Source organism: Xyrauchen texanus, chromosome 1 (genome assembly GCF_025860055.1).
Source record: "Xyrauchen texanus isolate HMW12.3.18 chromosome 1, RBS_HiC_50CHRs, whole genome shotgun sequence".
Taxonomy (NCBI): Eukaryota; Metazoa; Chordata; class Actinopteri; order Cypriniformes; family Catostomidae; genus Xyrauchen; species Xyrauchen texanus.
This window is the reverse complement of record NC_068276.1, coordinates 18,139,114-18,151,401: the sequence shown is the minus strand read 5'-3', so window position 1 is coordinate 18,151,401 and position 12,288 is coordinate 18,139,114. Positions and strand designations below refer to the sequence as shown.

The following is a 12,288-nucleotide window of genomic DNA, read 5'->3' as shown; positions in this document are numbered from 1 at the left end:
TACAGGAGGATGGTGTAAAACAGTCTCTATATTTATGACTTTTGACAGTTCTGTGCTGGATTTTTCTTTGTTCAGACAGGCAACAAAAAACAGATTTTTTGGTGTATCTAACTTCAATTTGTGCAGTTGTTTGTAGTCTCAACAGCATAAAGCACATACAAATCAGATTTTTACAAACCTGATCCAGACCAGAAAAATATGTGGTTGAATATAAGATGTTCAAAAATGCATTTCTTTCTGATACTTTCAGATTTCAAGTAATTTTTTCATCCTTCGAGATACAACATTATTATTACTTGATACACAAAGAGCAGTTTTACTTTCACTTCAGGGCTGTATGGGTCTGTTCCAAAACCTATTGTGCTGCCTCCTGCCTCCATTGACAGCATCCTAACTGAAATGGAGCCTCATAAAAGACAGATTTGGAATGCTCTAAGTTGGCAGCAACTCTGCACGCAATTCCTCTCAATTTATTCCTCATAACTCATGATTCAATACAGGTGATGCAAGAGAAACAACGTAATGCCCTAATGAGCATAACATTTTTTTTATTTTTATTTTCTCCACTTTTGATCCCCAATTTGGAATGCCCAAATCCCAATGCGCTCTAAGTCCTCGTGGTGGCATAGTGACTCCTCAATCTGGGTGGCAGAGGACGAATCTCAGTTGCCTCCATGTCCGAGACGTCAATCCGCACATCTTATCACGTGGCTTGCTGAGCGCGTGACCGCGGAGATACATACATAGTGTGTGTGGAGGCTTCACGCTGTTCTCCACGGCATCAACGCACAACTCACCACATGGCCCACCGACAGCGAAACACATTATAGCGACCACGAGGAGGTTACCCCATGTGACTCTACCCTCCCTAGCAACCGGGCCAATTTGGTTGCTTAGGAGACCTGGCCAGAGTCACTAAGCACGCCCTGGATTCCAACTCACGACTCAAGTCAGCGTCTTTACTCGCTGAGCTACACAGGCCTCCTAGTTATCATTTTTTCAAAACTTTTCAGTATTAGATAGTGTATAAGGATATTTATAATAAAAACTACCTCATTTTGTCTGCCATCTTTTTACATTGCATTCTTGGATTGCTTAGAATTTGACCAAAATGAAAGGTTAGGTGGTAAATCAATGAAAGCACCTAACTTTTGGGACAGCCTTTGCATCAGATGTGCAGAAATGATGCCTTAAAATACTTCCTCTGGAGGCAGCTCACTAGGTTTTGGAACAGACCTAGTGGCTACGTTCACATAGTCAGTGTTTGGGATTGACAACCGTATTTACTTACAGGTGTGAGTCTTGGAATATTCTGTTCATACAACAGCGTACAGTAGCAGTTCGAATTCTGTCTGTATGAATGAACAACCAAAGTCACAACCGTATTCTAAAATCTGTAACCATAGCGACAATGACTACAAGATGGCAGTTGTGACTTTGGTTGTTCATTCATACAGACAGCATTGGAACTGCTAATCTACGCTGTTGTATGAACAGGAAATTGCGAGTTTGGTTATAGAATGTGGTTGTCACACTTGTAAATAACCGTCCTGTGAACGTGTGTGAATGCAACTGTATTAAGCACTCAAAACAGGTCTGACAACCGTATTCTGCTGCTGTGGGAACGTGGCCAGTGTTTCTTGGTATCATGCTCATGCATAAGTGATTACAATGGCAATCAATGTAGATATTCAGAATATTGACTAGACTCTCTGAACAAACAGATTTGATTTCTTAATTTGCAAAATAACAGTGTGACTGGATTTGAAAAACAACATTTATGTGCTGTGTATTTTGCCCCCTAGTGGACAGTTTGAGTGAAAACATATGAAACTCAGAATAGCATCTTTGAGGTTTTGAAGTTTTAGGAAGTCAATTTGAATCTTCTCTCCTCCCTCTCTTTTCTTTGTCTCTCCTCCTCAGGCCTTTAGCCGAGCTCATCGCATTGGTCAGGCCAACAAGGTGATGATCTATCGTTTTGTGACTCGGGCCTCTGTTGAGGAACGAATCACCCAGGTGGCCAAGAGAAAGATGATGCTCACACATCTGGTGGTGCGACCTGGTCTGGGCTCAAAAGCTGGATCCATGTCCAAACAAGAGCTGGACGACATCCTCAAATTTGGCACTGAGCAGCTTTTCAAGGATGAGATTGAAGGTGAGATTGATTGAGTGATTGTTAGAAATAAATGAACCAATAAATCAACAAATTAATAATTTAATAATACAGTCAACAAATTAATATCTTTGTTTCAGTGTTAAAGCTGAAATTTCTTAACATGACACTCAAACTTTCATGACATGACAATCAAACTTTCCCCAGAATAGTTTTTTTTTAATCTCACATCATTATTGGATTGTGCCGAAGGTCTACACTCTGAATGACAGAGAATCTCATAAGGTTCTCCATATATTTATGTCATGCAGCAGGGGACAATAAGGACGAAGACAGCAGCGTAATTCACTACGACAACGCTGCCATTGAGCGTCTTCTTGACCGCAGCCAGGATGCCACGGATGACTCCGACATGCAGAACATGAACGAGTATCTCAGCTCTTTCAAGGTGGCGCAGTACACCGTCAGAGAAGACGACAAGGTGGGAGAGCGAGAGGTTAAACTAAGGATTATTTATATTTTGAGGCGTGTCAATGAGTGGGACTGTAAAGTCATTTGAAATGTTACACAAATGCAATAGTTTCACCAATAATTCAGCGATTGCTCAGAAGTTGCTCTCTCATTATTTATCAGACGTAATGGTTTTCCTCAGTTTTCTCATGTTTAAGAATCAAATTTGTCTCTTTGTAATTTCTTAGGAGACATATTTGGCAGTTGTTCAAATACAGTAAGAGTAAAGAGCTATAATTATAAACAATATTTATATATAATGATAAATCAAATGAATGTGAATAGCATTGCTAAGATCATTTGGTCTTGAAAGAATTTGATGAGAAATGTTTGAGTTCATATTGAAATCTTGGACATTTGATTGCAGACTTTGGTATCTTGGCAATAAGAGTACAGTTTGTGACATTGTTCAGATTTCTTCTCCTCTCAGGAAACAATTCTGAGAGGCAGGAGTCTCTCATTTATTCTCATTGGTGTCTTAGTCTAGGAGAAACAATTAAGATAATAAAGTCACCTCCTTCGTAAGATATTTTTCTAATGGTTGTGTACAGATCGAGGAGATTGAGAGAGAAATCATTAAGCAGGAAGAGAACGTGGATCCTGATTACTGGGAGAAACTCCTGAGGCATCACTATGAGCAGCAGCAGGAAGATCTGGCCCGCAATCTCGGCAAAGGAAAGAGAGTCCGCAAGCAGGTCAACTACAATGATGCAGCCCAGGAGGACCAAGGTAGAGTCCATCACTGTCTAGTTTTTAGGGGGCTTTACATAAGATGCATTCTTGCATTCTAAAATTGCTCGACGGAGTGCAACAACAAGTAACAGAATGCTGGGGTCCCAAGACACTTTTTTAAAAGTTGAGAAAAAACAGCATGAGACATGATGCAATGGCCAATGATTTCTGAATGTGTATGGTGGGAGCAGCAGTGCTGTAAAGGGGATGAATTTAAAGATGCAACTTCTCTGAGATTTACAGCTTAAGCACAGCACGCGATCAACATGCTAATTATATCAACGCTGCCAAAACAATTAAAACAAAAATAGGAAAACTAGTCCAGTGGTTCTCAACTGTTTGTTTTGTTTCACTACCCAGGTTTTACATTGGACCTCAAGAGACGACCCAACATAGTTAAACACGTAACCTGTATCTAATGTAGCTTGGGTCCAGACTTTAAAACCCTTTAAGTACTTTTAATGCCATACAAGCACAGCTAAAACCATGGATGGCTCATCATAACTGTGGTTAGGTCAGTTTAGCCAGTCTTTCTAAAAATAATAATAATTATAATAATATAAATAAATTATAGTATTTGTTATGAAAAAAAAAAAGTCTAATACATTTAGAAACTTGCATTACAATTGTCAGATGTGAAAATGGGTTTTAGTGAAAACAAAACAAAAACTACCCCGAAGGGGAAAACACAGTCCAGGGCAACAAACCAGAGGATGAGCTAGGCTGAAGAGGGAAGCCCCTTGGGCCTTGTGGTTCCAAGCCAAATGGACAGAGACCAACTGGGTAACTGGAATGAGTTTTCCAAACAAAGAACTGACAGGGAAAATCAGACAGACACCTTTAACAGGAAATACAACACATTCCACAATGAACTGGCACAAGACAGAGAACACAGGGAGATTAAATAGAGGGAGAAATGAGGAGGGTAACAGATGGTGCAGCTAAATCAAATTAACCAATAACCAGGTAACAAGGGGGTGGGGCCTGGACGTGAGACAGGAGAGCACATGGCAAACAAACCTGACAGAAGCCATGTGGTCTCACCATACACAATGACAAGACAGTAGAGCACATGGCAACAGAACCATCATTAGCCATGTGCTCAAACAAAAAACAAAACAAGACAGAGGAGCGCATGGCAAGAGACTCGAACCCGAAGCCATGTGCTCACAAAGACGAGACATGGAGCATGAGGGTGCGGATCCTGACCCAGAAACTAAACCGAACAAGACCGAAGAGTCAAGATCCAGACACCATGCCCTGACCATGAAAACACAGACTAGACAGAAGAGTGCACGACAAGGAAATAACAACTGAAGCTGTGTGCTCACATACTGTAAAATCGTGAACATTTTAGTATACAGTAGGTCATGATGTTTAATTTGTAAATCCTCTATTTTGGTGCATGGACATGCTTTAGCATGATGGGGCTGTCTACAGTTTGAGAGGTTTAACTTCCTCCAAATCACATTAAAGTAAAAATTCTCACTAGAATTCTCACGGGTCACATCAGTTTGTGGTCTGCGCCATGATATAGAGGGAAGCTGGTTGACATGCACGCTCCAGAGAGACTTAGGTTAGGTTAGAGCAGAGCAGATCATTGGTGTGAGTGGTTCCTTGTTGGCTTGCGCCACACTTGCTCGAAAACCAGGCTTCAATCGAACTGCAAATTTATTACGTTGCTAATGAGTATACGTACCATGTATAAAGCACCAAGCTCTAGATTACTATTAAATTTGCCTCAGTGGCCTGATATTTCGCTCGAGTGACCGCCCAAAAATGTTTAATTGTGCGATAACCCTGTCATTGTTCTTACCTTGCTGTCCAAGACCCAGTCTGATTACGAACAGACCTGCGACCCATCTGTTGAGTAACACTGAACTAGTCGAACTCTGTAATCAACTAGTTGCTAGACAAGAGAGTCTGTGGGACTGACATATAGCACATTGTGCATAACATGTTTTATTTCATGTTTACTAATGTTTAATGAAAGGAGCATAAACTGCAACCTAAAACTCTTTATTCAGTATATTTAGGTTTTCATCAAAATATGCAATACATAATCAAAAAATGTAATCCAAAAGATTTAGATTAGATGATATTAATAAAGATAATATATTGAGATTTTTGTTCTGTATTTTGTTATCACAACTAGATTACATTAAGGAGTAATCTACCAACACTGCACCTGAGTTTAATTCCACCCCGCTCCACCGGTCCAGATCTCTTTTCATTCACTTTTTAGTATGTAATTTGGGTCTGTAACCATGGTACATTTGCATAATCAATGTGAATACCAACAAGAATACCAACACTAGTTGCTAGGTGTGTAACAATTCACTCATCTCACAGTTCGGTTAGTTTCATGATACTGAACTCTCGGTTTGTTCACGGTTCTTTAAACTTTGCCTGAATCAATAAAAGTTAAGATTGATTTTTTATATTACTTTAAAGACATATGCAAATGTTATTTTCCTTTCAAATTAGGTACAAGAACTGTTCTTGAAAGTGCTAAATGATCCATCATAGATGTACTGGGACTAAAAATCAGCCCAGAACAGGGCAGTGGTGACACCAAATGGAAATATGAATAATTCTGCTTACTGGAAATACTGAATTATGTTAGATACATGTGCTTCTTAGACACCGTTACTGATTACATACATTTAAAATATTTGAAATCAAAATAGTATTTTTCTAAAGCAATATTGTCTCTGAGTACAGAGACAATTTTTTTTCAAAAATGCATATTTAATATAAGTGCATGCTTATCCAGTTAAATACCAATAATTTACTGAAGAAATCAAATCAGACATGACATTTAACATTAGGGTTCAATTCCCCCATAGCATTATTTTACATAATGTTCAGCATTATATATTGTAAATGAATGTGCCACTATCATTAAACCTTTGTTTATCATTGTTTATCATATCATTGTGCTGAAAATGCGTGTCTCTCTTCTGCTCCTGGAGCTCCCTGTATTGCATTCACATTTTTTGTTTGTTTCAGTTTCAGTTTTCGCAGTTTCAGCCGAACTCATCGTACAACACTAGTGGCTGCTAGTGTGCAAACGTATTTTAGAGCTCGTTGTGTGCAATTAAGTGATTTCCGTTAGTATGCCTATGTTATGTAGCCATCGGTCATCACATGTATTGGATAGAATAGATGCTAAAATAATAATAGTAATTCAAAAAAAGTCCAATCTCCACAATGCGCATCGTCACATTTTGAACAGTGATGTATCGTGCCATGATAAACCGTTACACTTCTACTATTAGCAGCTCAGCTTTACTGTTTTACTCCCTTTCTTTTTACCTTTGTATTAATTGCAGAGAAACCACCATCAATCCCACATCCACAACTTAGGCCAAGTTGCTTTCATACCACCTGCAAAAAGATCTGCAGTCCACATGACCATTGTACTCTTAGACCCCTGTTTTTAAGCTTACTCGGTTGTGGTTCCTTGGTGTGCATCCAAATGAACCGAACACGGATGTCATTGGGACTTACAGAAATGATGTGGGAAAATATCTTTAGTGTTGCATTTAAGGGTAGAAAAAGAAATAGATGTACTGTAGTACAACAGTATAAACCTCTGCTATGGGAAATCCTGCATACTAACTTTTTAGTGTAATGTAAGCACACAAACGGATCTGTTGGCACAGTTAAAAAAAGTTTAATGGAAGACCTTTCTTGTCTTGAATTTTTTTTAGTGCTGGTCAGATAAACGCAGGACACATTTCCAACACTTTCACTTGTACTGCAATTTTACTCCCAGAATGTGGTTTTACTTTTGATTGGGAGGCGAAGAAAGACCATCCCATACATTGTTGTTTTGGTCAGGTTTGAACAGTCACATGCAGTTTGTGTACTCATAATGGCTAAATCCACAACACCCAGGGGATTCTGAAGTGTGGCAGCTTATCATTTATGTGACAAAAAGAGAAACAAAAACAAAATGGTCATAAAAATGGCAAATGATACAAAATAAGAAAGGAGGTTTTCTTTCGAGAGGAACATTATTATGCTTTTTACGGCTGCATAATTACAGTGATAAACATGATAAAAAGTACACATTTATTGTGTATCCAAGCAATGTGATTTTCTTGGTTGCATTGCGGCGTAGCTTCTGCAGAATATATTACATATGCACAATCTGCACAAAGATTACTGGCTTTTTAAAATATTCAACAGCAGCCTGTGCTGCACTAAGTGACTTTTGTGGGTTTTCATTTTTGTTAAGCAGCCCTACATTTTCCTATAAGGATAAATAATTCTCTGTGACAGCGCAATATGAAGAGAATGTGTGTGTATGCTTAGATAAGTGAAGATGCAGAACAGTTTGTCGCAAAAGAGCCAAATCTGAAACGATCCCATCTGTCTCAAGTGTTTGTTGGACTCTATTTGAGGATTCTGGTAAATGGATATTGTTAGACTATGTACTGTGCTCTGTGTTGAGTTTTCATGACTAGTAGTGCTCCGTTCTGAATGCTGTTGCAGAGTGGCATGCTGACATTTCAGATAACCAATCAGAATACTCCGTGGGCTCAGAGGAGGAAGACGAGGACTTTGATGAGAGACCTGAGGGTGAGGACCGAAAAGACACACAAATGCACACACTTTCTGTTCACATCTATTGTTCTTAATATTAAGTAAAACCTCTAACCATACATTTTAAACTTTGGTGCATAACTCATCCCGCACATTTTGTGCTATGGGCATGAATGACATGTCAGGTAATATAGCTTGTTACTTTAATGTAAGTGATACTGACAACATTTACCTGTATGACTTTCTTTCTACTACAACCCAGCCCCTAAAACACTTGGCAACTTTTTTACTTTTTAGTACTGTAATTCTACAGACATGGTTTAGGGTTTTCCAAGACCAAGACCAAAATTATAAATTGTAACTCCTCCTAGAGCTAAATCCAACTTGGTACAGGCCTTCAGATTGTTCTGACCCTGGTTGCTATGACTTTTCTAACCGATCGGACTCACAGTTTTCACACAACAGACGATTAACCCTTGTTCAACCTTCAGGACAATGTTGTCTTTTTCATATTTTTTTTTTCCGATCATATTGGCTGTGTTAATGCCAATGGCATAACATTTGCCAAAGATGTGTTTTTTGGGGTGAATTTTGATATTTCAGCCTCAGTTCCTATAATACATCTATAATACACTGTGTACCCAAAATAGTTACATTCAGGACCAAAGGACAAAAATGTCCCCATTAAAATGGCAATATTTGATCCCAGTGCCATTAAAGCATAAAATCATAAATTCTACGATATTATGCTTTCATTCTGGAGCCCTGGCTTCAGAACTTACATTTTTAATATTTTCCACCAGATGGTGCCATTTTTCTCATGTTTAGCCTGTGGAGCAATTACATGCTTTTTTCCTATTTTCTGTTTGCTGTATTATAGAGCACTGCAGGTCAAATGAATAAATGATGCAGCTAAAATTGTGTGGGTGTGTTGGTATGGATGTCAGAGTGTGTTTTGTATGTGTGTATTGAGACGTGTGTGTGTGTGTGTGTGTGTTTGTGTGTGTGTGTGTTACATTTAAAGGGTTAAAATCCTGAAAATGAATGAATATTCATTGATGTTGATGTTGGTCAGTGAAAGTGGAAAATAATATTAATATATAATATTATTATTGCAGTTTTTGACACGGACAATTGTTGTCCTCTAAGGACCTCTAAGTAACTATTTTAAATTTAAGCACAATGGTTAAAAATCCCAAAGACATACATTGATGCAATGTTCAAAAGGGCAAATTTAAACAAACTCACAAGGCATTTAATCTGTTTTAAGTTGCTCTCTTTTGCATTTTCTTAAACTTTTAAACATTTCAGACAAACTTTATCTAGTTTTAATCAAGACATTTTTGGCACATTTATGACTGTATTCCTTGTCTTGACATTTTTTGGTTTTGTCAGGTTTTGCTATTCATTTACAGACAGAACACAGTTAATGAGTTGCAGCTGTTCTGGATAATGTATCCTTACTGTGCGGTAACCATGGTTCCTGACTCTGGCTAAGTGAGATGGACATGTCAACTGACCTCTTGGCTGACTCTCCTTTTCCCTTTTCAGGTCGCAGACAGTCACGCAGGCAGCTTAGAAATGAGAAGGATAAGCCACTGCCCCCCCTATTGGCCAGAGTGGGTGGCAACATTGAGGTATTGCAGATTTGGTTGTTGAAATATTTATTATCTGTATGTTTGCATGTGCACAACTTTTAAACGTACAGTAAATAAAGCAATATTGTTAAATAGATGTTTGTAGATATGACTGTTTGCATTACTGCATGTCCATGTGCTTTGTTTAAAATCAACATAAGCTGATTTGCCACAGTTTAATGTGATTAATAGTGTATTTTCAGAGTGTTTGTTTTTCTGAAGGTCGCCTGCAGGGCCAGTATATACAGTGTCTTTGGATGTCTGCCTCTCAAAATAAAACTGACTGACATACAGTTTGAAGATAAACTTGCTAAATTTTTCCAGCTTTGAGAAGTGGCCAGTAACATTTTATAATGTCGATAAAAGCATGCCTGTTTTTCATATAAAGCCTGATTAGACTAAAACTGTTTGCATAAAAATGAAATATGTTATCCTTTTGTGACTTTTAGTCCATGTCTGTTAGCTTGGAAGTCATGTTAGTGTACTTCTAAAAGTTGACAAACTTGACCTTATAAATGTTTTTAATATACAGTCTTTCTCTTCTGGGAAAACAAACCAAAAATATTAATGACTCATGTTGCAATACACAGATTTTTGTCCAATCTCTAGAATGAGAATGTCCCTTCCCCTAATACCAATACTAGCAAATAGAAAATTATAGTTCATTGCTGTGATGTAAATAAAGCCTATTCTCTATTTACAAAAAAGGGGGACGAACACTTTTATATGTCTCGCCCAGACTTCCTGTTTCAATACTAAATACAGTATGTCAATACAGGAAAGAAAACTGAGGTTCTTTAATCTGCTTGTCAGGTATTGGGCTTTAATACACGCCAGAGGAAGGCCTTCTTGAATGCTGTGATGAGGTGGGGGATGCCCGCTCAGGATGATTTCTCGTGCCAGTGGCTGGTGCGAGACCTCCGTGGCAAGAGTGAGAAAGAGTTCAAGTAGGCATCTCTTCACACATAAACTCACGTTTTTGGAAGATGTCTTCAAATATAAAAATGTGTACTTGGAGAAATTAAAACACTTGAGGACCGTGAAGGAAATGCAGTTATCCCCAGTTTCTCTGTTTCTTGGTTTCTCTGGTAGGGCTTACGTGTCGCTCTTTATGAGGCATCTCTGTGAGCCGGTGGCTGACGGCTCTGAGACGTTTGCTGATGGTGTTCCACGGGAGGGGCTCTGCAGGCAGCCGGTCCTCACGCGTATAGGGGTCATGTCTCTGGTCAAGAAGAAGGTCAGTGTGGGTTTCCACAGCTTAGAGTACTATCAGAGATTTTGAATGGGTCTATCGTTTGAGTCCTTAAAGGATAGTCATAAGGCATTTGAGAAAGTTTTGGCCAAATGTACCCTGTTGAATAGACCAGCATAGCTTGAATGCCAGTGTCCCCATTAGACTTCTTAACTTGCTTAAACATCAAGCCTTCCATGGCCAACCAGCTTCACCAGAATGACCATGTTGGTCTACCAGCTAACTATTGCTGGTTTACAAACTTGGCTATTCACCAGCTAGACCAGGACCAAAACTGTATTAATCTACATAAGACAGCCTGGACCAGCATGGAAGTTCATTTAAGCTGGTATTTTCACCAGGGTAGGTTGATAGTTTGATGGAAGGATGGGTGGACGGACGTTTGGATGGATGGATGGAAGATTCTAAAAGCTACATGCACAATTATTAAATAATTAGCATAGTGCTTGGAGTATAGGATGTCAAAACGCAGGACATGTCAACTACCAGTATGCACTTTTGTATAATAGCTAATGCTTGTAGTCATGCTCTTAAATGTTAGTAGAATGTCAGTGAGGATGTGTGTGTGGACCCCTGGTGTGTGTTGTGTTGTGTTGTGATTAGGTGCAAGAGTTTGAGCACATTAATGGGAAATGGAGCATGCCTGAACTGAAGCCAGAGATTACTGTGGATTCCAAGAAATCTTCAAGAGCCTCTTCACCTGCCATTAAGACCGACACTCCTACACCTGAACCCAGCTGCAGCAATACACCCTGCACCTCCAAACCAGGTACAAACTCCCCCCAGTCTCTCTTTCAGTGCTGACACACTCCTTCATAAGACAATATCACACTTTACCTGCTGTAACCTGTTTCTTCAGCCACTCCATCTCAACCTGACAAGATAGAAAAGAGCGAGAAAGAGGGTGAGAAACATGAGTGCGAGCACCAGACAGAGTCTGAAAAAGGGAAAGAGAAGGAGGAAGCAAAAGAAGGAAAGGAGGGGGAGAGTGCCAAAAGCACAGAGCATGGAGAGGTATGTGTGTGTGTGTGTGTGGTGGTGGTGGGGGGGTCCTCACTTAGCACTTAGCTTGGTGTGTAAGAGAGAAAGTGTGTGTATGTGTGTCATGTAAATGTTACCACGTTTACACCTGGTATTGAGATGTGTTTCGGGTGATCTGATAACATGTGGTCAGCACTAAATACAGGTATCGGATCACAAAAACCACATACAGATGTAGTCTAAGACCACACCGCATTTGAGGTGCAAATGCTAATCCATCCTGAATGCGTCCCAGACAGCAGCGAAGCACCACCCCTCACCTGTCAATCAACTGCTGTGCTAAAACAAGAGTTTAAACTTTGCGAATTACGTGCTGCTTTAAAAGAAAAAAAAAGTCAAATCAGAGGAAAAAAAAACTGATACATACACAAGTACAAGAACTTCACGGATGTGTCTGATATACAGGTGAAACTCGAAAAATTAGAATATCGTGCAAAAGTTCATTAATT

General features: G+C 39.2%; 1 protein-coding gene across 2 annotated transcripts in view; it reads left to right on the top strand.

The window, feature by feature from the left end:
• LOC127643815 (chromodomain-helicase-DNA-binding protein 3-like) overlaps positions 1–12,288 on the top strand; it is a 74,835-nt gene that overhangs the window by 28,750 nt on the left and 33,797 nt on the right. For both annotated transcript variants that reach the window (XM_052126712.1, XM_052126721.1), the window contains exons 23-31: positions 1,924–2,155; positions 2,425–2,594; positions 3,175–3,352; positions 7,859–7,945; positions 9,461–9,546; positions 10,360–10,493; positions 10,639–10,783; positions 11,402–11,567; positions 11,658–11,812. In XM_052126712.1, the coding sequence (XP_051982672.1) occupies positions 1,924–2,155; positions 2,425–2,594; positions 3,175–3,352; positions 7,859–7,945; positions 9,461–9,546; positions 10,360–10,493; positions 10,639–10,783; positions 11,402–11,567; positions 11,658–11,812 (1,353 nt within the window). The remainder of the gene's footprint in view (positions 1–1,923; positions 2,156–2,424; positions 2,595–3,174; positions 3,353–7,858; positions 7,946–9,460; positions 9,547–10,359; positions 10,494–10,638; positions 10,784–11,401; positions 11,568–11,657; positions 11,813–12,288) is intronic.